Source organism: Sciurus vulgaris, assembly GCF_902686455.1.
Source record: "Sciurus vulgaris genome assembly, chromosome: 17".
NCBI lineage: Eukaryota > Metazoa > Chordata > Mammalia > Rodentia > Sciuridae > Sciurus > Sciurus vulgaris.
Genome location: NC_136478.1, coordinates 71,666,106 through 71,692,895, shown reverse-complemented (window position 1 = coordinate 71,692,895; position 26,790 = coordinate 71,666,106). Strand labels below are relative to the sequence as shown.

The 26,790-nt window shown below is 50.7% G+C and overlaps 2 protein-coding genes across 2 annotated transcripts; one reads left to right on the top strand and one right to left on the bottom strand.

The window, feature by feature from the left end:
- Positions 1-287: 287 nt before the first annotated feature.
- On the bottom strand, positions 288-26,434 carry RPL28 (ribosomal protein L28). Its single transcript, XM_079119570.1, has 6 exons — positions 26,365-26,434; positions 25,950-26,038; positions 25,740-25,863; positions 24,154-24,272; positions 23,869-23,982; positions 288-300 (listed from the first exon to the last, which is right to left on the bottom strand). Exons 2-5 carry the CDS (start codon positions 26,028-26,030, stop codon positions 23,893-23,895), a joined length of 414 nt encoding a protein of 137 aa, XP_078975696.1. The 5' UTR covers positions 26,031-26,038; positions 26,365-26,434; the 3' UTR covers positions 288-300; positions 23,869-23,892.
- On the top strand, positions 10,001-15,276 carry UBE2S (ubiquitin conjugating enzyme E2 S). Its single transcript, XM_079118468.1, has 4 exons — positions 10,001-10,573; positions 11,183-11,330; positions 12,666-12,856; positions 14,800-15,276. The coding sequence occupies exons 1-4, from the start codon at positions 10,016-10,018 to the stop codon at positions 15,118-15,120; spliced, it is 1,218 nt and encodes a 405-aa protein (XP_078974594.1). The 5' UTR covers positions 10,001-10,015; the 3' UTR covers positions 15,121-15,276.
- Positions 26,435-26,790: the final 356 nt, after the last annotated feature.

Sequence of the window (26,790 nt, the reverse complement as noted above, 5' to 3'; positions counted from 1 at the left end):
ACTGGGTTGTCTGCAGCCACAAAGAAAGTCCTCATTGGAAACCGAAACTGCCACACTTTGATCTTGAACTTCCAGTCTCCAGAACTGTGCGAAAATACATTTCTGTTATTTAGGCCAATCTGTGGTATTTTGTGAGAGCAGCACAGGCTGACCAATAAACCCCTTGGCCAGGGCACGGAAAAATACTATTTTTGCCTCTGCAGTTAGGAAGGGTCTTTGCCTGGAACACACTCTGAAGCTCTAGGTATCCTGTTCCACCTCAATTTTCCACCTGCTGCTCCAGCCTCCACAGGTGACTCTCTTGCCTGAATCAATTATTACCATGATGTTTGAATATAGCCATCTTCAAAATATTTGAATATCCGCCAGGCACTGTGGTACACATCTGTAATCCCAACAGGTTGGCAGGCTGAAGCAGGAGGATGGTAAGTTCGAAGCCAGCCTCAGCAACAGCAAGACCCTGTCTCAAAATAAAAGTAAATGGGCTAGGGGTATATCTCAGTGGGTTCAATCGCCAGTACTGCACATGAGCGCGCACACACACACACACACAAACACACACACACACAATTTGAATATCATTCTTCAAAAGATTGAATAGCAATGTTCAGATGATACTATACTAACTTCATTATTCCTTTAACATTTATGTTAGTGTTTGCTGACTTTTTTCCCATTTTATTATGTTCTGTGGTTTGTTGTAGTACTGGAGGTGGAACCCAGGGGTGCTCTACCACAGAGCCACATCTCCAGCGCTTTGTATTTTTCATTTTCAGATGGCCAGTTGAGGCTTTCCACTTTCGGATCCTCCTGCCTCAGCCTCTGGCTCACGGCTTGTTTTTCAGGGAAAAGGGTCTAGCCTTTCCATCAGATTCCTACAGGCACTTATTATTCAAACAGCAAATCCACCATGATTTCGGGTGGCTCTTGCCTGTTGTTGAATGATGGAGCCCTGCCCCATCGGGCTCGGGGTCCCCAGTCTCCTCTCCCGTAAACAACACTGAGGAGCATCTTCCTGCATACCACTCTGTGCATAGGTCAGGCCCTCAGGAGGCGCTCCTGGAGGCAGACAGTTGGGTCAAGGGCTGGCTGCTCCTGAGGACTTTTGCCAGACAACACCAACTGCAGCACAGAAAGCCTGAGCTGGGTCCATGTGTGTGAGAACGTCTGTCTGCCGCCACCCACACTGGCACTCCCTGCTTATTCTTGGCCTTGCTTTCTCAGGCGGTTAAGGAAGCCTTGAAGGCAAAGCTTAGCCTGGTGGTCTAGGGTTTGTGTCTGTCACTAGAGGGAGCACGTGGTCCACTTAAGAGCATATTTACAGATCAGCAGGGATGCTCTCCCCAGGAAATCAGACTTCTGCTCTGGAGGCACAAAGGAAAGTGGTTCCCCCCGGGTCCCTACCCCAGTGTGTGCAGACACTTTGGGCTGAAGGGGACTGCTTATAAGGACTCAGGTCAGGAAGGGGCATAGAACCACAAATGGCAGACTGAGAAGCCCACTGGGAAGAAAGGGAAATACAAGAAGAAACGCTTTACAACCCAGGACTGCCACGTGTCCTGAAGACTGCTAGTACTCAGGCTCTCTCCTGCATCAGGTCTTGACGCTGGCCGTTTCTCTGCCAGGAAGTTTCACTGGGTTAAGTCTTCATTCAATTGTCACCTTCTCACTGCAACTGCCCGTTTAGACTGCCCCAGCATTCCCAAACCTTCTCAGCCTGCTGATTTTCATAGTTACTAATACCTCTTAAGGCTACAGACGGAGCCCAAGACCTTCACAGTGTGAGCACTGAATGTCCTGCGCTGCCCCTGGCCTCCGGCAAGCCCGAATGGTCACCACCCACTCTCAGTACCTACCGTTGATTATCTGTCTCCCACTGGCATGGAAGCCCCAGGAGGACAGGGATTTTGTTTCCTTTCTTGTTCTTTGATGTGTCCAGGCACCCAGACCAGTGCTTGGCATGCTGCTGGTACTAAATGTGTTGCCGAAGCAAGTCACGTCCTCATGTAAGAACCCAAAAAAGGAGAACCTTGCCAAGGACCACGTAGCAGAATGGCAAGCACACACACACTGAGCCTGTGGGTTTCCAGGAGTTTCTCCAAGTTTCTCCGACAGAGAGGCTCACAGCTATGCCACAGACTAAGGAATGGGATGTGGCACCTGGACACAAGCGGACCCTTCCCCGGGTGCTATGAGATACAGGACACTCCCAGGTGCAGTTGGTGAGTTGAAGGCAGCCACTGGCCAGGAGGATGGACAGGCCTCTGTACAAATGTCCAGGACACATGGGAAGAAAACATGCTACTTGTGGGTGAGAGCGTGGGGGGAAGAGGGGCTAGGGCTCACCTCCCATCGCCCTCCTTGGACTCGGGTGACCTTGGAATTCCCTCCAAGCATGGATTTCTTTTATAATTTAACGTAGATGAACAGGAAAGGTTGATTCCGGAGCAAAAATTCAAGCCAAGGAGCAATTTAGGTTTCACTGAGCAAAAGTAAATTTCTGAATAACCAAAATCTATGAAGGCAGGGTGTCTGTCCCCGCCCATCCTGACAATTCCTGCCCGTTGCTAGGCCACTTCCCAATTACTCCTCCAGTCTGCCCTTCTCACCCCATGGCCACCACCCTAGCCCAGGTCACAACAGAGTGCCGGGCTTTACCTCCACCCTGGGCCCCTCCACCCGACAGCCCAGAGTCCTCTCCAAATGAGAATCAAGTTTGTCACAGATCCAGGGAGACTCCTCAGAGGCTCCCTTTGGTGCCACCATGCCTTCCCAAAGCCCTTGGTGGCCTATGGACCCTCACCTCTCTTGAACACCTAGCCTCAGATTTGTCTCTCTCTTCACCCCACCCCTCTATCTTCTTTCAGTTCCTCCCATCACAATAACTTCTTTTAAAGTTCTCTTTAAATATCAATGACTTGGCTGTGGGTGTAGCTCAGTGGTGGAGTGTTTGCCTAGAATGCATGAGGACCCGGGTTTGGTCTCCATCACCACCAAAATAATAGCTTTATTGAGACATGATTCATGTTCCTTCAAATCTACCCACTTATAGTGCCCATGTCGGTGGTTTTCTTCATATATCCCGCATGCAATCGTCATGACTGCAGAACACTCACCATGCCCCAGTGACAGCCCATGCCCATCAGCCATCACTTCCCATGCTCGTGCTCTTGGCCCCCAGCAATCACTAACCCACTTGCTCTCTGTGTGGATTTGACTGTTCTAGACATTTTGTATAAATGGAATCACGTACTGTGGTCTCTGTGACTGGCATCTTCCACTTAGCATCACTGTGCTAGCCCTTTCCATGGCTGAATAAGCATTCTTTCTATTGCATGTCCACCCACACACAGCTGAGGGACATCTGGGTTCTGTCCATCTTTTGGCTGTTGTGAACATGCTTCTGTGAACATCTCTATGATGTTCTGTGTGGATAGTTTCATTTCCCCTGGGTGAGTACCTAGGAGTGAAGTTGCTGGGTCAGGCTGAACTCTTGAGCCATTGGAGCAACCGCCAATCTATTTCCCGTGGCAGCTGCATCACGTTACACCCCCACTAGCAGTGTGTGAAGGATGCAACTGCACTGCACTCTGCTTAAACTTGTTATTGTGTGTGTGTCTGGTGCTGGGATAGGATCCAGGGCCTTGCACATGCTAGGCCCGTGCTGTACCACTGAATTGCCCATCAGCCCTCTTCATCTCAAGACGGGGTCTTCTTCAGTTCCTCAGGCTGCCCTTGAGCTTGCATCCTCCTGCTCGGCCTCTGGAGTCACTGGTCACAGATGCACAGACCCTGATCGCTTGCTACCATCTTTTGTGTTAGTAAGGAGTCATATCCCAGTCCTCTTTTATTTTTCAAGACAGGGTCTTGCTAAGTTGCTGCGACTGGCTTTGAACTTGCAATCCTCCTGACTCAGTCTCCTGAGCTGCTGGGATTGAAAGGCACGTGTTGTGGTGCCTGGCTTGGTTTTTTTTTGTTGTTGTTGTCGTTGTTGTTTTAAGTTGTTGATGGACCTTTATTTTACTTATATGTGGTGCTGAGAATTGAACCCAGTGCCTCACACATGCCAGGCAAGTGCTCTACCACTGAGCCACCACTCCAGCCCTGTTGCCGTCTTGATGACAGCCATCCTGCTGGAATGAGGTGCCTCTCCTGTGGTTCTGATTTCTGTGCCCGATGGTTGGTGCTGTGAAACATCTTTGCCTGTGACTACTGGTCATCTGTATATCTCCTTTGGAGGATGCCTGCCCAGGTCCTTTGCCCATTTTAAACAGGGTTATGTGTTCTTGAGTTGTAAGTGTTCTTCATAGGCTCCAGAGGTAAGCTCCTTGGCAGACTCGTGATTTGCAGAAGTCTTCCCATCCTGCAGGATGTCTTTTCATTTTAGATGTACACATGCACACGTGTGGACGTGTGGTGCTGGGATAAGTCCAGGCCCTGTGCACGCTGAGCTATCCCCTCAGCCCTGTCTTTTTTATTTTTCACTATTCAAGCACACTACCACTACACTGTGCACACTGGCCTCGCTACACTCCCAGTCCATGTTTTCACTTGAAGCATGAATGCAAATTTTGATGTTAAAGTCAAATTTTCCCATTTTTCTTTTGTTGTTTGTGCTTTTGAAGTCTGTGTCTAAGAAACCATTGCCTAATGCAGGCAAGGTCATGAAAAGTCACTCCCATGGTTTATTTTGTGGGGAGGGGGGTTTTGGCTTTGGATTTGGTGGTGCTGGGATGAACCCATGGCCTTATACCTGCTACTCAAGTGCCCCACCACTGAGCTACACCTTCAGCCCCCTACGGTTTTTCCTAAGAGCTGCCAATCCAATACACAATGACCCAAAATGACATCTCAGAGCAACTACACTCCTATGAGTGAGTCACTAATATTTGCTTTAACAGTTCCTCTCTTTTTGGTACTGTGGATTGAACTTATAGGTGCTCTACCACTGAGCCACATCACCAGTCCTATTTACTTTTTATTTTGAGACAGGGTCTCACTAAGTTGTTTAGGATCTCACTATTGCTGGGGCTGGCCTTGCACTTGCAATCCTCCTGCCTCAGCTTCTCAAGTTGCAGGGATCACAGGTGTGCTTCACTGCTCATAGCTCTTCTTTGCTTTTTAAAGGGCAGTAACTGCTTTCCCTCGTGTACCAGGCCTTGGCACAGGCTATTGCCCTGCCTGGCACATCCTTTTCTCACCACACTCCACCATCCTGTTGAGGTTCCCTCTCACTCTGGCCCTCAGCCCAGGCATCATCTCCTCCTGGAGGCTACCAGGTCCAGGTCATGCTCCCATTATAAGCACTGAGATGGTCTCGAGGCTGGCATGACGATGTGTGCCTGCAGTCCCAGCTACTCAGCAGGTTGAGGCAGGACAATGGCTTAAGTCCAGGAGTTCAAGGTCAGTCTGGGTAACACAATGAAACAGTTTCAAACAAAACAAAACAAACAAACCAGCTGGCACTTGTCACCAGGGAAAGCATGTTTTCACATGGTCATTGGAAGCCTCCTGCTACTGCAATAAACTGAGTCCCCTGAAGGTAAGGGTCAAGTCTGATTTTGACCCTTGCTCTTTCTACATAGCCCCTGATACAAGCCACACTGATGGGACAGACAGGTTCGAGTGGTGGGAACATGTGGGAATAATTCTATAAACTGGACCCACAGTGCAGACCCCCACATGCTTTATTTATTAAGAAGCAATTCACTGCAGCCCTGCCTGGCTTAAGTGGACAGGATACAAGACATTCCCAGCAAACTACCTGTTATCTAGAGGAAGAATGCAGGCTTGAAATAATGTTGGTAAGAGGAACCCAAGTTACCCTGAAGGGGAGATTTTGTGTACCCTTTCATAGACTGGATCCTGAAGCTCAAGGAAACAAGGACAATTCCTCCTAACCATAAACTCTGTAAGAATTTATGGTTAAAAACCCAACTAGAACTGGTCAACATGGGCCAAAGTGACCTAGAGTTGTGAAGGCAGTCAAGTCAAGAGGTGGACCTGGGTGGGACTCTCTAGTAACTTCTCCAGGATCACCCATAAAACTGGAGGGCAGGAGGGGTACACTGTCCCTCTCCTTTCTGAGAGGATCTACTCTCTCCCTTGAGAATTTCTCCTTTCCTATTCCTTCAGTTAATTCATGCCTATTACTCTGAGCGACAGGTCTGAAATCTGATTTGATCCCAAGAATCAGGGTTTGAAGGGGGTCATCATACTGCCTCAGTTTCCCTGAGGCCACAGTTCCATAACACCACCTCCATAACAGCTGTTATCCCACTACCACCTGTCCCTTGTCCCTTGGGTACCTGATTCCTACAGAGTCCTATGGTGCTCACAGAGAGACAGAGCCATGTTCTAATCCTCCTCGCTCCCTGCGCTCAGCCCTTGCTATCTGCCAAGACCAGGACCACCACCTGCCAGGCCTGTTCATGCCACTGCATCTCCCGGCTGTCCTGGACCCTCTTTTTCTATCTGCTTCTCTCTCAACTCCTGCTGTCCACTTCCTCCTATGCCATCCCTCCTCAGGGTTATTCCAACAGCCTCCTCCCTGGCCCTTCTACCTCACCTTGCTGTGGGAGTGAGCTGAGACGATCTGAGCCAGATCACTGCACTACTCTGCTCAAGCTCCTGCAGTGGCTCCCTATTCCCTCAGAAGAGGTCGGAGTCCTCACCTAATGCCTGGGAAATGCTGCTCGATGCCCACCACCACCACCACACTCCCCTGACCTCCTTGTCCCCACCCACCCCACTCACTGTTTCCCAGCCATGCCTGCCTCTGTGAAGCTCCTGAAAGACCTTTGCTTCCCCTGGTGGGAATGGCCTTCCTCTGATACTGGTATAGCTCACCTCCTTCACGCTTGGGTCCCTGCTGACACCTGTTCGTGGACGGCTGCCCTGACCATCCCACTTTCGATTCAACATCACACAGACTGGCACCCCAGCCCTCTTCCCCTACTCTACTTGTCTTTTCCATGGCACTTACTACCTTCCCATGCCACATTCAGTTGCAGGTTACTTGACAAGAGGGAGACGTTCTGAGATCTGTCATTGGGCAATGTTAAGCAAAAACTCTGCATTCACTTGCACAATGACGTAGGATGTAGGATGGCCAGGCCCACTGCACACCAGGGTTATGTGATGGATCCTATAGTTCCAAGGCTGCAAACCACACAGCACGTGACTACACTGAACACCGCAGGCAACTGTAACCATGGTATCTCTGTGTTTAAACATATCTAAACATATGAAACGTACAGTGAAAACACTAGGCCATAGGTTTCTTCAGTTCCAATCAAGTCTTGAGGAACCACCGTCATCATGTACACAGTCCATTACTGACCAAAATGGCACTATGTGGCAAGTGACTATGCTTTCACTTGCTTCTTTTGCTTTTGCATGTCTTCACTCACTCCAATGAGCCCTACGAGCATCCTCATCAGATCCCTCTGTCCCAAACACCCCAATCACTGCCTGACACACAGCAGGTACTCAATAAATATTTACTGAAGGGGCTGGGGAGATATTTCAGTCGGTAGTGTTTGCCTTGCAAGCACAAGGCCCTGGGTTCAATCCCCAGCACCGCAAAAATTAAATAAATAAATATTTACTGAATGGGTAAACACCCTCAATCTGTCCAGCATTCTGCTAGTGGCTGAGGCCAAGATCCCTGCTCTCCTGGCACAGATCTTCTATTTGGGGGAAATAAACACAAGTAAGCAAATAACTGCAATTCAGATAGACCATGAAGCTCAATGACTGTGAAGGGAACAAAGCATGGGCGCAGAGGTGACAAGTGATGGTTTACAAAGAGCCTAGGGTGTGCAAAGGATGAAGGACAGTGAAAAGCACACTAGGCACAGGGAACTGTGCCTCCCAGAATATGCGGCTGGGAACGAGCTTGGCTTATCTGCTGAGGGAAACTCAGAGAAATGGCAAAAGGGCTCACAGGCTTTGCAGGAGTACATGTAGTAGAGAGGAGGGCCCCTGAAGGGTTTTTTAGCAGTAGTCGGGCACCTCAGCTTTGTGGTTTAAAGCTGGGAGTCGGGAAACTACAACCTGCGGGCCACCTATGCATATGATTTGTTTTCGGGAACAGTTTTATAGGCGCACACTCACACCACCGTCTTTAAACCCACAGTGGTAGGGGTGAGTAGAGGTCCAAGAACCTTTATAGGAAAGGGTCAGCAGTCCATATTTATGATGCTGATTCAGGGTGCAGGTGCCCCCTTCCCTTTCCCTCATCCTACATCTATGTGACACCAGTTCCTGCTGGTGTCACCTGTTGAGTCCCATTCCTTTTCCCAGCCACTGCCACCAGTCCTACTGCAGCCGCCATCTCCACCTGGACCATCACACATGCCTTACTGACCTCCCTGTTTCTGTCCACAGATGAGATGGAGTCACACAGTGCTCCCCAGTGGCCCCCAACACTCCAAGAATAGAAGGCATTCCTCACCATGGCCCAGGACAGCCCTGCAGGACAAACCACCATCTTCCCCTTACCTCAACCATGACATGAGCCCATGTTCACTCCTGCCCAGCCTTGATGGCCTCCTCCTGGTTCCGTAAGCACTAAGCAAGATCCCCCTCACCAGGCCTTTGCACCTGCAGGTCCCTTTGTTCAAAATGCCTTTCCCATAAACCTCCCCACAGCCCTAGGGGTCATTCCTCAGAAAGCCCTTCCCCTCACAGCCAAGGAAAGACAGCAGCTGCCCCCTCCCCTAATACCCCAGCCCTGGACCCTGACCTACTGTCTATCATTCACTGACATGATACCTGTAGACCTACTGTCCTACTGTCTGTCTCCCCCACCAGGATGTAATCTCCACGAAAGCCCAGGTCTTGTCCCTTTTATTCTCTGCTGGATCCCCTGAGCATCTTGTAGTCACATGGCAGGTGAATGAATGCAGGTGTCGAGATAATTATGAAATTCACCTGCAAGGAGTGAACGAGAACAAGAACGTAAAGACATCAGAACAGGGCCCAGCACACAGGGCCCACACAATAACCACCAGTGTCACCATCGTTGTGTCTCCTGACAGTGCTCGGGATAACTACTAGCTCTACCTGGTCCCAGGGGGGTGACCGCCAGCTCCCTCAGTCGCCTTGCCTGTTAAATGGGCTGGAATCATCTGCACCCAGCTGGCTAAAACTGGAGCTCAGGCCTGTAAAAGGCCCACGTGTGGCCAGTTCTCCACAAACTGGTTAATACGGTTGCTGCAGGTCCTTCTCCAGGAAGCCTGCCCCGTGAGGGAAAGCTGGTGGCCAGGGCAGGCCCAGGTATTGCCGCGCCCGTCCATGCCTGGCAAGGCCAGCAAACTACCGACTGCTGTGGGCGCCCCAGGTGCTGGGAGGTGCCCGAGGTGGGCAGCACCCCTGCACCGAGGGCAGAGGAGGCCAAGGGCGGCTCTGGCCCTCCCCTCACTCGACAACCGAGAGGCCAGCCCCGGAGCCTGGCCGCCAGGCAACGCGGGACGGGCGCGCGAACGCCCGACCCGGAAGCCGCCGCCGGGCCCCTTCCCTCAACTGTTCCAGCGACGGCCCGGCTGGCTGAGGCTGCGGTCAGCTGCAGACACAGCGATGCTCTCCGGACCTTTCGCCCGGCCGTCCCTGGGGACCCCAGATCCCACTGGCCGCATAAGGAAACTGAGGCTTGGCCGGTCACTACCAGCACAAAATGGCGCCTCACAGAAAAATGTGGGCGATCCCGAGGGCCCACCCCGGCCGAGGCGGAGGGGCGGGAGCGCCGGCAGGCAATGCATATTTATTTGCATACACGAAAAGCCAAGGAACTTCATTGGCCAGGAGAGAGTCCTCTGCGGTAAACTGGGCCCCACTGGTTGGCCTCCGTTCCTGCCCGCCCCCCGACCCCGCCTTCCTCATCAGGGATTGGCCTGTGCGAGCCTTGTGACCTCCAGATCACGGTCATCCGTTCCTATTGGCCCGAACGCCTTCAATCACTCTTTTAAAAACCCCAAGTCCCGCTTCCTCCTCGTCTGGACCCAGCCACAGAATGACCGTTAGTCGCGTGCGCGAGTTCCTCGGCGTCAGGACGCGCGCGCGGAAGCGGGCCGTGGCGGGCGTCTCATTCAAACGGCCCAATCAGCGGCCGCACCACCTCCCTGGTCTCCTTCCTCTTCCACCCCAGTTCTCAGGCCCTCCGTTTTCCGGATTCCCTTCCCGAACCCCGCGCGCCCTCATTGGCCAGCCCGCCGCGCAATCCTCTCCCGAACATCTCTTGCCTTTGCCTGCGGTCTGCTGGGAAGGGGTCGAGTGCGTCGAGCCCCGAGGAACGTGCGCGCTGACGTCTCAGGTCGAGTCGCACCTCGGGGCGGGGCCTGCGGGCGGTTATAAAAGCGCCGAGGTGCGCGCGCGGCCGGCTCAGTGCGGCCGGGCAGTGGGGTGGGCGGCGCGGCAGGCGCGGTGTGTGGCGGGCGTCGGAGGCAGCGGGCCGCGGAGCGGGGCCGCCAGGGCCGTAGTGGCCGCAGTTGGGCCCCCCCGCCCCGGCTGGCGGCCCGAAGAGCGCGGGAAGGGGGCCGGGGGGACCCGCCCCCGGCCGGCCGCAGTCATGGTGAGCGCCGGCGACCGGGCCCGAGAGGGGTGGTAGGAGGCTCTTTAGAGGAGGAGGCGGAGTCCCAGGAGCTTCTCAGGGCGGCCTAAGGAGTGCGAGGACCCACTGGGATTTCTGGGGTGGGGAGCGACCCAAGGGCCCTTCTGCAGGCGGGCAGGGGCCTGGCCAGCCCGCCGGTGCCCTGGTAGGAAGACCCGCGGATGCTCGGGGACGGGTCTGGGTGCTTTGCGACCCGCCTGCGGGTGTTACGCGGAGCGAGACGCCCGCCGCCATTTCCAGGCCTGAGCCGAGATTTCAAGGGTGGGTTTTCCAAGGCTAGATGAGGGACATGGGAACAGGCTAGGCCTCGGGCCTACAATTGGGGTCCCATGTAGTGTTAGGAGCGGGCCTATCGACTTCGGAGTTGGGTGGAGCCGTTAGAGGGCCTCCTCGGAGATGCGCCTCCCTATTTTTGTTGGGACATCTGCCCTGGACGGCAACCTAAAGCATTCTGGATGAGGGTCTGGGGGCCCAGGTGTGATTGACAGCCTGGGACCTGTAGGGTCAAGCCTAGGGAGGACACAGCATCCTTAGGCCCAGCTTTGCTGACCACTCTACCGCTGTGCCCAGAACTCCAATGTAGAGAACTTGCCCCCCCACATCATCCGCCTGGTGTACAAGGAAGTGACGACACTGACCACGGACCCACCTGATGGCATCAAGGTCTTCCCCAATGAGGAGGACCTCACTGACCTGCAGGTTACCATCGAGGGCCCTGGTGAGTGTGGATATGAAAGAGGGAGGTGCCGCTTAATAGATTCTTCTGTCATCTCTCTGTAGAACGAACAAGGCTTGAAAGCAACCCTCACAGGCCTGGCCCTGTCGGGTGCCGAGGACATAGTGGGGGGCAGGAGAGGCATCACTCTTGTTCCCCTCGTCCTGCTTACCAGGATACCACAAATGAATAATTATGCATCCTTTTCCCATAAGCATTGAGAAGTTTCTGTTTGCTGAGAGTATATAATGGGGATCTTAACCTAGATTTATCCGGGTGAAGCTCTCAGGCATGGCTTCCCTTGGACCTGAGAATGAGTAGGATTAAGTAGGAGTGGGAAGAGAGTTCCCAGTGGTGGGACAAGAATCTGCCAAAGTCAGGAGGGTGGTCCAGACATCTGAAAGTCCATCTTTCAGTGTCTGGAACACTTGCTTAACTGGGCATAAGCAAGATTCAGCACTGCCGGGAGATAAGTGATTGTACACGATTGTTTTATTTTGCAGAGTGGTTTAGAACTTTTTGCAAATTGTTTGTTATCACCTGAATATTTAAAATGTCAGCCAAGATGTTATAAGAGCTTATAAAGGAAAGGTCTAATCTGGAGTGGTGACATGATCAAGGGAGACTTTCCTGAAGTGTTGAAAACTGCAGGAATTCATATCTTGCTATGTGGGGTGATTGAAAGGTGGAGGGTCCAGAAGATGAGAATGCAAGGCTTCCAGAAAGGTCCAGGGCAGGCAGATATGGGTGTTAAGTGGGAATAGAAAGAAGTGGTTAGAGAACAGATCTTTTAGGGACACTAAGGCTTCTAAGGAGCTTGGAAGGAAGCTAATACTGACGTTAAAACGGGGTGTAACAGATCCTACTTAGTTTTTTGACCTGCAAGGAAGAAGTTGGAGGCTAGTTGAGAAGCCATACTTGAAGGTGGGGTCAGGTTCAGGAGAGTCTGTAAGGCAGCTGCCCAGATTGCTGATGTGCTGAATTTGGGAGCTGTGTAGTATGTGAGACAGTCATGGTTCTCACATTTTTCTACTCCAGCAAGTAGGTAAATGAGGAAATTGTTTACTGGGCTGGGAGTTGAAAACTGTCGTGTCATTAACCAGGAAGACAAGTGGGCATTCAGATCCCTGCTCCCTGGGAGAGAGAATGGGCATCCAGTGGGTGGTGGCAAGTGGGGAATGTTGCTTGTGGCCCCTTGTACACTGGCCCATTGGTGCCTTCAAAAAGTCTTCCAACCTAGAAGAGATGGCAGGCACTTGCCTCACAGACCCTGGAAACTGGGCTTAGGATGCTGGGAGTCCTCAACCTCCTGACCCAGTCTCCCTCCTCCTACTCCAGAGGGTACCCCTTATGCTGGAGGTCTCTTCCGCATGAAACTCCTGCTGGGGAAGGATTTCCCTGCCTCCCCACCCAAGGGCTACTTCCTGACCAAGATATTCCACCCAAATGTGGGTGCCAATGGTGAGATCTGTGTCAACGTGCTCAAGAGGGACTGGACAGCTGAGCTGGGCATCCGACATGTGCTGCTGGTGAGTTCTGGCCTGGACTTCCCAATAATGTGTCATCCGCAGTACTTAGTTTTCTTTTTAAAAATCAACTCTGAAGTATAAAAATTTTTTCCATATAAAAATTCAGGTTCCCCCCAGCAGCTTGGGAGGCTGAGGCAGGAGTATCGAGAGTTCAAAGCCAGCCTTAGCAAAAGTGAGGTGCTAAGCAACTCTCAGTGAGACCCTGTCTCTAAATTAAATACATAATAGGACTGGGGATGTGGCTCAGTGGTCTTGTGCCTGAATTCAATCCCTAATTTAAAAAAAAAAAAAAAAAAAAAAAACTTTTCAGGTTTCTGGAAAATTGTAGGCTTGGGTCCAGGGCACCAAAGACTGTTGTTATGTAGTGTAACAAGTGGTGGGCTTGTTGATTAGTATAGTTTCCTGGCTGGTGGACATCAGTGTCTGGTTAAAGGCTCTTTTTTTCCCATCCCTCTCTTTAGAAAACTTTGAAATTTTATTTTAAATTTTGGAACAGGGTCTTGCTAAGTTGCTGCAATCCTCCTGCCTCAGCCTCCTGAGAAAAGCCTGGCTTCTTTTTTCTTTTAATCTGTTCAGTGATTTTTTACAGTGATAAGGTTTATGCACCTGTCTCCACTGTCCCTATCCTAGATTGTTTTCCTACACTGTTTCTCTCAGCCAGGGTACTTTTGCCCCTTGGGGACATTTTGCATTGTCAAGAGACTTTTTTTGGTTGTCACTGCTAGAGAAGGGTGCTGCTACCACGTTGAGGGTGGAGGCCAGGGATCCCAGTATTGACTGAAATAGTGACACCTTGCTCTGGCCCACTGTGCCACAGTCTTTAAAGACCACTTAAACCATTTGGGTCATCTGATGCTTTCCCGGCCCCTCCCCCAAGCTTTAATCCACACATACACACACACACACACACACCCAGTTCAATTTCTAATAAGCCCCTGGGGCAGATGGTCGGGAAGATGGGGAATTGGGATTTCTCTCGGTCACTGAGAAAGCATTAAGCTTAAGGGTAAATATGCTGCATACCTTTTCCTCCCTCTTTTTTCACCTTCCTTGCCCTGGGGTATAGGCTGAGCTTCATTCTGCCCCGGAAGCAAGGCATCCAGGCCTCCAGTTTGGGGTGCCATGTTAAGGATTGTGGGTTCCCTGCCTCTCTGGTCATCATCAGTAGTGTCCCTGAGCTGTGTGCTCTGTGTGTCATAGCAGCCCCTGGGAGCATCTGTTACTATTAACTTTAAGGCCAAGCAGGTGGTTTTGTTCTTGGGGCCCTCTGGGCTCACTTTTAGAAGGAAGTGGGTGACGGGGGAAATGCCCTCAATACTTAGCAGCTGTAGCTAGTCTGCCCCGACTCACTTCAGAGGATCCACCAGGGGCTGCTGGAGGCCTGGTTGCTGATCACACCTGGGACCTGGGCTGATGAAGGTATTGAAAGGACTCACCCCCTCCCTGGTCTGCCCCCTAGTTCCCTAATGTTTACATCCTCATGCCTTTCCCTCTTGGTTGTTGTTGAGCCCTACCATAATCCTATAGCTCTGATATTGGGGTACCTGTTATAGCTCTGGATTTCTGCATTCCATGCTGTGGAAAGACAGGGAGCTTCATATCCCAGCAGACAAGACATGGGTTCCTCCAGTCCTTAGTGCCCTTGAGTCCCTTCCTCCTCCTATTTGGGCTTCTGTCGTTGATCCAGTGGGCTCTGAGAGAGAGGCCTCAAGGGACTAGGAGGAAGCTACCAGTCCAGACGGACCGTGTGGTATTGGTTTTTTGGGAGCATTTACTGTGGGTATCAGGAAAGCAGCCTGCCATGCAGGAAAGATGAGGATGCAGCTGGAACTGGCAGATCTGGCCTTCAGAAACTGAGTTGAGGGGAGAGGGAAGAGCCAGTGTGAAGGTCAAGAGGCTGGACAATTGCAGATCCCTGAAGGCTGCTGGCCCTGTCCCCACAGACCGTCAAGTGCCTGCTGATCCACCCTAACCCCGAGTCTGCACTCAACGAAGAGGCAGGCCGCCTGCTCTTGGAGAACTACGAGGAGTATGCTGCCCGGGCCCGCCTGCTCACGGAGATCCACGGTGGTGCAGGTGGGCCCAGCAGTGGGCGGGCTGAGGCCAGCCGGGCCCTGGCCAGTGGCGCTGCAGCCTCCTCCACTGACCCTGTGGTCCCTGGAGGGGCTGATGGTCCCATGGCCAAGAAGCATGCTGGTGAGCGCGATAAGAAGTTGGCAGCCAAGAAAAAGACAGACAAGAAGCGGGCGCTTCGGCGGCTGTAGTGGGCTTTTCTTCCTCTTCCCACCCCTGGCTCAACTCCCCTCCTGACCCTTCCCTCCCACTCTGTCTCTAAATTATTTAAATTATGGCTGGGGTGGGGGAGGGTGTGGGGGACACTGGGACCTGGATTTGTTTTTCTAAATAAAGTTGGAAAAGCAGTTTCTGTGTTTAGCATGTGCCCTGCGACCTGTGCTTAGAGCACCAGGTGTCCCTGCTCTGCTGCTAGTCCTCATAGGGGCTCTAGGCTGCGTACTAGAGCCAGCTAGTTCACTGGACTTCCCTTGTGGGTTTGGGACCATCTCTATTAGGGGAATAGGATTTCTGGTCTAAAATGGGTGGGGCCCTGGAGCCTGCTTCCAGCAGTCCAGGTGACCCTGCCCTTGTTTTGCCTCAGGATGGGCAACAGTGTTGCAGTGACCTTCCCTCACAGGCCAGGTGACAGGTCTGATCAGCCTTGTCTGTCTGGTCCTGGGCTGGGCAAGGGGCTGTCCTTTGCACTAATTCCAGCCCTAGCCTTAACTTTGTCCTCCTGTGTGGGTAACAAAATCTACCTTGCACATATCTTTCTGTAACATTGCAGAACCTGAGACTTCAAGCAAAACCCATCTCAGGGTTTCTGCTAGAAGTCAGCCATTGACGCTATTCAGCCACATTCCTTTCTCAGTCCTCTACAAAGCTCTTATGTTGGTTTCTTTCGGTGCCCTAGGTGTGGGTGGTGCTGAGGACTCTTTCCCATATGTTGCCCCTCCATAAGTCCCATCAGGAATGACTTAAAGGTCCATCCCTCTCAGTATTCCAGTTAGGTTAAGACTTCCCAAATACTTGGGTTGATCATTCCAAATGAAGGGCTAAAGACCCAATCACTGGGTTATATCCCATTCTAGTGTCAGGGTCTGATCTGACTTGAAGGATGGGAATTATCCCAGCTGTGTACACCAGGGGGTAGTATATGTGTTGCTGTTCTGTGCATAATCTTGTGTTGTTTGAAATTAAAAAGAATTGAAAGCAGGCTGGGGATTTAGCTCAGTTTGGCACAGGACCCTGTGTTCAATCCCCAGCACAGGAAAAAAAAAAAAAAAAGTTGAAAGCACTAAATCATGGACAAGATAGCAAAAGATTACCAGGACAAACCCAAACTAAAATTTGTGACCCACCATAGGTGGGTGGCTAACTCAGTTACTTTTGCCCTGGGGATCTGGTTAATTTGGGTTTTTGTGTGTGTGTGTGGTTTTGGTGCTGGTGATGGAATCCAAGGGTGTTCTATCACTGAGCTACATCCCCAGCCCTTTATATATTTTATTTTGAAAGGGTCTCCTTAAGTTGCCCAGGCTGCCCTTGAACTTGCCATCCTGCCTGAGCCTCTGAGTAGCTGCTGAGCCCTTGGTTGTGATGTATGAGGAGGAAAGCAGTCAAATCTGGAGATTAATGGTGGAAAGGAGCAGTCAAACTCAACCCCACCTTAGCAATAACCCTCAGGGACAGACTGAGCCAGAGAGAAGTCCATATCCCTCCTCCCTGCCTCTGGGGGTACAGGGAGAAAGTGCCTTGCACTGAGCAAAACATTAAGGCAGGGAATGAACGAGAAGCAAAAAGAAAACCCACTCTATTTTCAAGCCAAATTGGCTGGTGGTCCAAGAAATCTCAAGCCCCATAATAGTGTTTAGTTTTAGAAGCAATCTTCGTTCTAGGCCTTGGAAAGCCTACAGTAATTTACGGGGGCAGCTAGGTGTGAGATTATACCCTTCTAGTCCCTTGTAATCTTCAGATCCTCTGGACTCCGAGGCAGGAGGGTTACAAACTCCAGTCCACCCTGGGCAATTTAGCCAGACCAACCCTGTATCAAAATGCATGTAAGGACTGGGAGTGTAGCTGGTGCAGCTAGCATGCGTGAGGCCTGGGTTCAGTCTCCAGCCCTGGGGAGGGAGAGCGGCTACAGGGACAAGCCGGCTGTTACATGGTAAATGTGTGTTTGGTCTTAGTGCCTGTGACAGAGTTCCTCGGTCACTTGGGGTTTCCTGGGTGGCAGGAGCATGCGTTATTCTAATGAAGTCACCTAGATGGCCTAGGGTGGAGACAACGTTGAAAGATAAAGGCATGACTAGGGGGTAGAAGTTCAGCCCACCAGCCTGGGAGCAGAGGGACGGGAGGCGAGTCCAGCCACCAGTGATGAATGATCTGATCAGCTCGGCTGATGAGACCTCAGGAAGTCCCTGAAAGGTGGGGGTTGAGAGCTCTGCGTTGGTGCTTCCAGGTGCGCCAGGAGGGTGGCATGCCCTGTTCATCTCCTGCGTCTCCACTGCATCCTGTTCGTTGCCTTCCCAAGATCTGGGAGGCGCTAAACCTGGAATCAAGACTGGTACCGTGGGGCAGCCCTGTGGGACTCTCCCCTCCTGAGGTCTGTGTTGACCCCAAGTAGCTGGTGTCAGAAGTGAACTGAACTGTAGGACTCAGGTGGTGGTTGGAGAATCAGTTGGGTTTTGAGTGGAGGGGAATTCTACATACTGGCTGTCAGTACTGTGAGGAAAACCTGAGCTGCGTGTGGTGAAAGGGCGTCACGGGTGAGTATGAACTGGAAACTGACCCCTAAAGACAAAGATCTAGGGTAGTCACAAGGCAACCACACAAGTACCGTTTCTCCTGTTTAAAAACAGAAAGGTAAACTTGAAAATATCTTCAGGGAATAGGAAACAAAGAGTAATATGATAATGGATGTGAAGGGGTTGAAGGTGTGGCTCACTGGTAGAGTGCTTGCCTAGCAGTGCAAGGCCTGGGACAGATCCCCAGCAGTACACCGTGAAAAGGAGCAAAACCTGTAGGAAAAAATTTTTTCAAAAAAATTCTAATCAAGATTTAAACAATAACAACAAAAAACCTGGACAGTACTGGCAGCAGTCAGAGGAGGAGAGAATTAGCAATGGGTCAGCAGAAGTGAGCCATAGCAGTACACAAAGAACAACAAGTATAAGCTCAGCAGGGTGATGCTCAAATGTAATCCCAGCAATCTGGAAGGCTGAGGCAGGAGGATTGCAGGTTCAGAGCCAACCTCAGCAAAAGCGAAATGCTAAGCAACTCAATGAGACCCTGTCTCAGGAAAATACAAAATAGGGCTCAGGATGTGGCTCAGTGCCCCTGTTCAATCCCACAGTAACAGACAAAAAAAGAAAGAAGTAAGCATCACTACCAGATCAAATCCTACAGACATTAAAGAGTCAATAGCATAATGGCAGTAAAATGCCAATTTATATGAAAGGGACAAATCCCTCAAAAAACAAGAATTATCTACAGGATTAAAAGAGCTGAGTGGTCCTATGACGATAAAAGAAATTGGATTCATGATTTATTTAAAAGCTTCTCATAATGAAACTTTAGGCCCACATGGCTTCACATCCATGAAATTTGCTAAAATTAAAAAGTGATATTACAAAGTCTTGACAAAGATGCACAACAACTGGTATACTCATATATCACCCATGGAACCCTAAATGGCACAGTCACTTTGAAAAGCAGTTTGTGCAGGCTGCTGTGGCTCCGTAGTACAGCGCTTGCCTAGCACATGTGAGGTGCTGAGTTTGATCCTCAGCACATAAAAATGAATAAAATAAAGTTATAAAAACTGACATTACAGAAAAGAAAAGGGGGCTGGGGATTCAGCTTCAGTGATATAGCACTGCCTAGCATGCAGGAGGCTCTGGTTTCAATCCACAGCACCACTAAAAAGAAAAAGATTCACTTCTTGCGCCCCAGCAGTTCTGTTCCTGGATATTTGCACAAGAGATAGAAAAACATGCCATGTTTACATAATGACTTAAACATGAATTTTTTAGAAGCCTTATTTGTAACACCAAAACTGGAAACAACCCAAATGTTTCATCAACACATGAATGAACAAAAAGACTGGTGAATTCATGGACTTCGAGTAAAATACTGATACTCCCCCCCCAAAAAAAAAAATGAATGTCAAAAATATATAAGCTGAGCTAAGGCATATACAACAGTGTGAGAATACTTGATTCCATTTAAATGAGATTCTATAAGAGGGGAAATTAATGACTGAAAGCAGGGCATTAGTTTTTTAGAATCAGGTGGATCAAATAGGTACATGAGAATGGGGTGACAGGCATAATTTAGTTGTGGTGATCACGTGAGTGCATAAATGTGTCAGACCTCATCAAACTACATATTTAAGGGTTTTTTTGTTGTTGTTTTTTGCATTACTGGGGATTGAACCCAGGGATGCTCTTACATGGAGTTATGTCCTCTACCCTATTTATTTATTTATTTATTTTGGTACTAGGGATTGAACCCAGGGGTACTTTACCACTGAGCTATATCCCCAGTCTTTTTATTTTTTATTTTGAGGCAAGGTCTCACAAGTTGCTGAGGCTGACCTCCAACTTGGGATCCTCCTGTCTTAGGCTCCTGATTAGCCGGAATTTTAGGTGTGTACCACAATGCCCAGCTCTCTATATTTTTAAAATAGCATATTTTACTTTGTGTAAAGTAGTCCTCAATGAATTTTCTCTTAGAGAAATTTTCTTTTAGAAATTAAAAACTTCTATCCCAGGCATGATGGTGCACTCCTGTAGACTTGGGGATGCTAAGGCAGGATTGCAAGTTTGCAGTCAGCCTCAGCAACTTAGGGAGACCCTGTCTCAAAAAATAAAAAAGGCTGAGAATGTAGCTCAGTGTTAAAGAGCCATTGGATTCAATTCCCAGTACTTAAAAACAAGAGAAAAACCAGAAAAACAAGTCAGAGTGATAAAAGACATCTGGAAACATAAAGGTCAAGACTCATCCAAAATAGTTTCTACAAATCAATAAGGAAAGGACAATACAATGCAAAAGTTGGCAAAAAGACTTGAGCAAACACTTCACAGAGAGGAAATGCAGATGGCTACTAAACACATAAAAAGGTATTCAAGGTCACCAGTAATTAGAAAAATGCAAATGTTAACCAAAATTGATAACATTATACCCCCATGAAATTAGCAACAATTATAAAGTCTGACAATACCTGATGTTGACAAAGTGGTGGAGCAATAGAAAATCCCCTGTGCTCCAACGGAACGGTGAGATGGTGAAGCCTTGTTGGAAACCGCTATGCAGCTGAAGGCATGCATAGCTTACACTGCACATTCCTCCCCGCCCCCAGTACTGGAGATTGAACCCAGGGGAGTTCTACCAGTCCTTTTTATTTTTCGTTTTGAGACACAATCTCACTAAGTTGCCAAGGCTGGCCTTGAATTTGCTATCCTCCTGCCTCAGCCTCCTGAGTGGCTGGGATCTGTAGCTAAATCTCTAACTGCTATGCTAAACAGTCACTAAGACAAATGCTATCATTTTGTTGTGAGAGTCTGGGTCAAGGGTCAGGGACTAGGAGTGGAGTGAATGTTAACTCAGTGGGTCTGGGTTGCTCTAACCCCCCCCCCCCCCCCAACATTTTGAAAGAAGCCTGTCTCAGGAACTCTGGCCCATGACTAGTTTCTGGGAGGTATAATTCTGAGCCCTTGGAATATATTGCAAGGCAAGTGTCTTCCTGAGGCCTTGGGCCATGCCTGTCAGTCAGGCCCCTGGGGAGATGGACTCCCTCCTATGGGAGCCCCACACCCACGTGCCTGGCCCCAGCCCAGTGAGAACGCTGAATGCAAAGGCTTGGTAGCACATTCCTGCTTGCAAAGCTTTGTAGCTGGGTAGTCACTCACTGCTGGGAGAATCAAGTGTGTCCTGCGCAACTCCACTGGGAGTACTGCGAGAGTAGCAAAACTGGAACTGTCCACCAGCAGGAGTACTGGTGGAATAGATGTACACATTCACTAGCTGGATGTTTGCTGGGCACCGTCCACGTGCCAGGAATTGTGCTGGGTGCAGCCCAGAGGAAAACAAGGCATGTGCTCCTGTGCGTTTCTGTGCAAACCAGGGAGACATGCTGAAGAGTGAGCCACACGTTGATGAAGGAGATGAGCACAGATTGCCAAGCGAGGTGGCCTCTGCACAGGGCGAAGCTCTGCAGGACGCACCTGCAGGGCCTGGGCCAGAGGGAGCCAGGCACCACAGGCCACACTGCACTCGATCATTCACACAAGATGTCTACGGTGGCACATGGTGGTAACAGGAAGTGGACAGGTAGTTGCCAAGAGCTGAGGGAGGGTGGAGGAGTGGGTGAGTGCTTACAGGTGTGGAGTTTGAGATGATGAAAATGTTCTGGAATTAGTGGTTGTGGCCTCACAGCTTTGTGAACAGACTGAAAATTGTACACTATAAAAGGATGAATTTTGGCTGAGCATGGTGGCACATGCCTGTAATCCCAGCAATTTGAGAGGCTGAGGTAGAATCCCAAGTTCAAGGCCAGCCTCGGCCACCTAGACTGTCTCAGAATTAAAAAAAAAAAACAGCTGGGCACAGTGGTGCACACCAGTAATCCCAGTGGCTGGGGAATCTGAGGCAGGAGGATCGCAAGTCCAAAGTCAGACTCAGTATTTAGTGAGACCATCTCAAAAAATGAAAAGGGCTGGGGATATGGCTCAATGATTAAGTACCCCTGGTACTTAAATTAATTAAAAAGTAAAAAGTTGAGTTTTATGTTAATTCTCAGTTGAAAAATTGAGAAAAAAATCTTGACAGAACGACAAGGATGTTAGCTTTCCATATGTGCACAGGTGACTTGGGCAGTTCTGCCTCAGGCAGGGGGCTGGCAGGACCTTTCCTGGGTCCTACTCACCAGCACACAGTGTGAACAAGAAATAGATGGACTTCCACCCTAATGCAGAACAACTGAAGCAGGGGTCTGTGGAGGGCTTTTTAAGTTTCAATGGTGAGGAGAGGCCTCACTAGAAGGTAGTATGTGATAGAATATAGCAGTGAGCCACACACAGGAGGCCAGTGTCAGAGGTGAGGTAAGCCAAGAGGTGGGCCTCTGGAGGCCCAGTGGAGTAGGAAGGATGGGCGGTTTGAGCAGGTGTTAAAGCCATCCAAGTCTGACAACACCCCTCTCCATCTGGGTTAGATCTGAATGGGAAAAGGCAGTGTGTGGCAGAAATGGTCCAGGTAAGACAGAAGGGTTGGCAAGAATCCAAGTAGGTCCCTTGCCTTTGAACTGGGTAAGGCTGAAGCAGTGGCTGGGTTGAAGTCAGGAATGGACAATCAGGACTGTCAGTCCCCAAGGCAAGTCACAGCGCAGGGACTCCCTGTCTTTGGCCAGAGCTGCGGGATGGGTGCAGAAAGCTAGATTCTTGGCTCATGACAGGCACACAGGAAACATGGCAGAACCAACAGCACGTGACAGACTTTCCCATTTAAACCTACTTCACCTGTTCTGTGGGGCTGATACCTGCCTCACTAAGTAGCTGGGAGAGTTCCACAAGCACCTATGTAAACATCTGTCCATGTGTGCAAATGACCCTTTGGTTTGTTTTTAGTTGTAGATGAACACAATATTTGTAATGTGGTGCTGAGGACTGATTCTAGTGCCTCCCACACTCTAGGCAAGTGCTCTACCACTGAGCCACAATGCCAGTCCCACGATCCCTAACTTCTACCGAATCACCTTTTTTTTAGTTGTAGATGGACACAATATCTTTATTTTATTGTTTTATGAGGTGCTGAAGATCAACCTAGTGCCTCACAAATGCTAGACAAACACTTTACCATTGAGCTACAGCTCCGGCCCCCAACTTTTAAGATGGTACCGGTGATATGCACTCAGTACAAACTACTTTGAATTTTTACCTTTTCCTGGGTTGGCAATGTGGGGTGACAACTCAAGATGCTGGGCAGCCAGCCACTCAGCAGTAGTGTTACTGTTCTACTACACTGCTGAGCTACGTGTCACTGGTTAGATGCATCTGGACATAACCCCCTCATAAGTGTAGACAAGGGTCTGCTTCTCACAGTACAGGTTCTACTGAACAGGCCATTAATAATTACTGAGCACTTACCTAGCTACAGCCCCTTCTCAGCTCACTGCATTCACTAACCCACTTCACTCTGGCAGGGAAGCAGAGATCTACAAATTTGCCTACGGCCACACAAATAGAATAACCCAGTTGGTGGTAGAACTCTGGCAGCTGTGTTCAGTGTGCATGCAGGTCAGGCCAACATCACAGGTTGTAATAAACACTAGGAAGCAAACATACAAACAGCTGGGAACCCAGGAGAAACTGCTTAAGTCACAGAAGATCTCTTCAAAGGAGACACTAAGCTCAGACCTGCAAAAGAGCCTCCCATTTGGGGTTGGGGTCATCTGTCTTGTCCTCAAAGAGATGGGGGTATTTTGAGGCTGGCTTCTGGCCCCCACTCTCCTGGGAAGCCTGTGTCAACTGTATGCCCATCTCCAAGATGGGGCTTCAGCTCAGCCCCAGGATATGCAGCAATCTCCTCAGAGGACTTCACTCTTGTGGGCCACCAGGTTCCAAGATCCCAAACCCTGCTGTGGTACCAAGGACCTGGAGTTGGGGAGAGCAGCTTCAGGGCACATAGCTCCCTGGCTGCTACCATTCAAGGCTGGAAGACCCCCCACACACCTCTTCTGAACAGAGGAGCCGCCCCCACTGCAGGCAGGTTCCATTTGGGATTCTTTAAGCACTTCACAAAGAAGAGTCTAGATAAGAGATAAGCAAGCCTTTTCAGAAAACAGTTGCCTACCCACCTTCCTGCATGTCCAGCCCTAATCTCCCCCTCAGATGACCAGGCTGACACGTAGAGAGCAGTGAAGTTGCCTGAGTGACAACATAGAGAGCCACAGACAGTCAGGTTTATTGCTTTAGAAGGTATGGAGCTCAGGAACTCTTGGTGGGGCGGGTCCGCTTCCTCTTCACCATCACAGGCTTCTGGCTGCGCAGGATGGCACTAGCTCTGCGGATGGCAGCCTGAGGGCAAGGGCAGAGTGGGGTTCAGCTCACGAGCTCCAGCCCTCCCCAACTCTCAGCTCGATGACCCACAGTGGGGGTGTGTCCCTGGGGTGGAGCTCAAAAGAAAGGTCCCTGACCTCCCCAGCCCAAGCCCACCACCTTTACCCAGAAACCCCTGTGAACACTCACCATACGCAGGTCAGGGCGATACTTGTTCTTGCGAATCATGTGCCTAATGCTGCTGAGTGTGGCCCGGGCATTCTTATTGATGGTAGTCCGGACATAAGAGGTAGCTGGCTTTCGCTGGCCTGGTGGGAGGGGTGTGGGGATCAGTTCAACTGCCTAGGCCTTAGTGTGCCTCCCAGGTAAGAGCAAACAATCTCACCCCAAGAACCAAAGCACCCACCCTTAGCTGTGTGAGTCTAAGCAAACTACTGCCCAGTCATCCCCTCGGCCTCCTGGACCAGGCCAGCAGCAGCAGACAGCCTGCCTATCCACCAACCCATTCAGAAGACACTTGGGCCAGGGATCCCCAGGGAATGTGTGCAGACCCCATCCTCACAGTGGACTGAGACACAGCAGAGGCAATGGGATAAGGACTCTTAAGGTTCCATGTAGCAGAGCAGCTAATTGTTTCCATGCTAGGCCATGTAACAACAAAATCCCAGAGTTCCAGGACCCAGGCTATGCAGTCTGGAACAATCTTGAATGAGCAAGAGCAATTATCATGGTAGGACCCACATGGCACAAGCCCAGGGGAAAGCCAAGTCCAGACCGCGTTGTCTGGGATCAAAAAGAAAATTCTTCCATGCTTTCCCAATACTGTCCATGTGAAATGTTCTTTTCTTGTATCATGAAGTGGCCATCCATCAGGATACGAAGTTAGAACTGATAGGCCTAACCAGAGTCATGCTCCTGACACTGGGGCATAAACAGCTTTCCAAAGACACCAAGGCCCTGTCACCATGCAAATTTTTGACCCAAAAAAATCATCCATGTGTTCAACAATCCAAGAGAGGAATCAAAATTCTTAGGACACTTCACTCCAGAAAGGTTCTCAGGAGAACCATGAAGCCCACCAGGGAAATAACTGGTTGCTCCTTGGGCTGTGATGCTATTGAGAAGGGAGGACTATCTCCTCTAGAATGGGCAGGAGTCCCTGAGGTCACCACTGAACCAGAACAGAAGCCAGTCCCTACGGAGAACCCATGGAAAATTCATTCCTATCTTAAAAATTCCAGGTGGTGATGGAGTACCATGGAAGACCCCTGTCTCCCTTGACCTCCTCCCACAAGAACTTTGGGGAAAACCCCAAAAAAGCCTATCTGTGCCTGAGAGCACAGTTTGGCAGGACCCCTTCTTTGTGGTTTACCCTGCAGAACTCTGGTAGGTGTTTAACTGCTACTTGGACTCAGTCTCTCATCTCTACATGGAATCATGTAAAGATTATTGTTAAGATTATTCCTTATCTTTTTACTTCAATTTTCACATCTGTGAGTTGGAGACATCACCCCACCTGAGTTGTCTTGAAGGCATCAGAAAATGTCACACAATGGCACAATCCGGAAATTAAACCCTCACAACCGCCCTCTGGAGCTCAGGTTCTGTTAGCCTCTCTTTACAGGTGAGGAAAAAAGACGTGACCTAGCCAATTCACATGGCTGGCTGGCGGTCAGCCAGGGAGAGGGAAGGTGCTTCCCAGACACGCTCGATTCCAGGGCAGAACCCCACTTCCCTGCCCAGGAAAGGGGTCTCTCATCCGGACAAAGGCTCACCGGATCTGCGCTTCATGACCACCACAACGCCTTTGCCGTCGGCCGCGGGCTCCACGCCCACAGTCTTGCGGTGAATCAGCCCGTTGTAGCGGAAGGAGTTGCGGGCCTTCAGGTTATTGGGCTCCTGGGAAAGGTGCAAGGAATGGTGAGATACGCAGGGGCGGCGCCCCCAGACCCTGCCGCGGTGGCCAGGCGCCCAGGCCCACTCACCGTGCTGTACGTCTGCTTATTCCTCTTAATCAAGAAGCTGGAGCAGTTCCGCACAACCATCCACTGCAGGTGCGCGGACATGGTTAAGGCTGCGGAGAAACCCGGCACGAGAAACGCGTCAGCCCGGGCAGCAAGCCGGCGCTGACGCACCGCGCCTGGTCAGCAAAGGGACACTGACCGCCACGTGCTAAGGGGGCAGCCCCGCGCGCAGACACGGACAGAAGCCTCTCGGGCGGGGTTGAGGACCCAAGGCGGCGGCCGCGACTGCAGGGGATGGGGAGGGGAAGAACGTGAAACTCCACAATTATGGGCGGCGGAGGTGGGGGGCCGCCAAAGACCCCAGGCGCAAAGACAGATCAGGCTGGGCGGCGGAGAGATGGCGGCCGCGCCCGGGACACGGAGGGCGCACGCTCACCTCCTCTCGCTGCGACGACCGGAGACGGAAAGAGGCACGCATTGGGCGGAGCCACGCCTTTAATACCCCATACGCATTTCCGCTTCCCCTCCAAGCGCGTCCCTGGAATTGCCGGCCTCCGCTTCCTCCCTCCCTTCGGTCCCGCCTCCGCGGTGCCTCTAAGGTATTCGGCTATTTCCGCCAACCGTCGTGAGCCGCTCGGGAGCCTTCGGAAATCCTCGGCTAAAGAAGAGGAGGAGAGTTCTCCACCGTGGAAAGCCTCGGTTCCGTGAGTCGTTCGGAAATTTTCGGTTGATTCCGAGTGGATCCGAGGCCTATTTCTCAAAGACATCTCTCCAGTATTGCTCACAGAGCGCTTGGCACTGCGCTGGACGCATGGTAGGCGTTAAATAAGCTCTTGTGAATTGGAAAGAGTGCGTGATTTAA

What these genes read in the sequence shown, in the direction of transcription:
- UBE2S (XM_079118468.1), top strand. Translation starts at nt 10,016, where the DNA reads ATGACCGTTAGTCGCGTGCGCGAGTTCCTCGGCGTCAGGACGCGCGCG. An exon ending in CCCGGCCGGCCGCAGTCATG is followed by an intron (nt 10,574 to 11,182) that starts GTGAGCGCCGGC and finishes CGCTGTGCCCAG; the next exon opens with AACTCCAATGTAGAGAACTT. An exon ending in GGTTACCATCGAGGGCCCTG is followed by an intron (nt 11,331 to 12,665) that starts GTGAGTGTGGAT and finishes CTCCTACTCCAG; the next exon opens with AGGGTACCCCTTATGCTGGA.
- RPL28 (XM_079119570.1), bottom strand. Translation starts at nt 26,030, where the DNA reads ATGTCCGCGCACCTGCAGTGGATGGTTGTGCGGAACTGCTCCAGCTTC. An exon ending in ATAAGCAGACGTACAGCACG is followed by an intron (nt 25,864 to 25,949) that starts GTGAGTGGGCCT and finishes CACCTTTCCCAG; the next exon opens with GAGCCCAATAACCTGAAGGC. An exon ending in GGTCATGAAGCGCAGATCCG is followed by an intron (nt 24,273 to 25,739) that starts GTGAGCCTTTGT and finishes CCCTCCCACCAG; the next exon opens with GCCAGCGAAAGCCAGCTACC.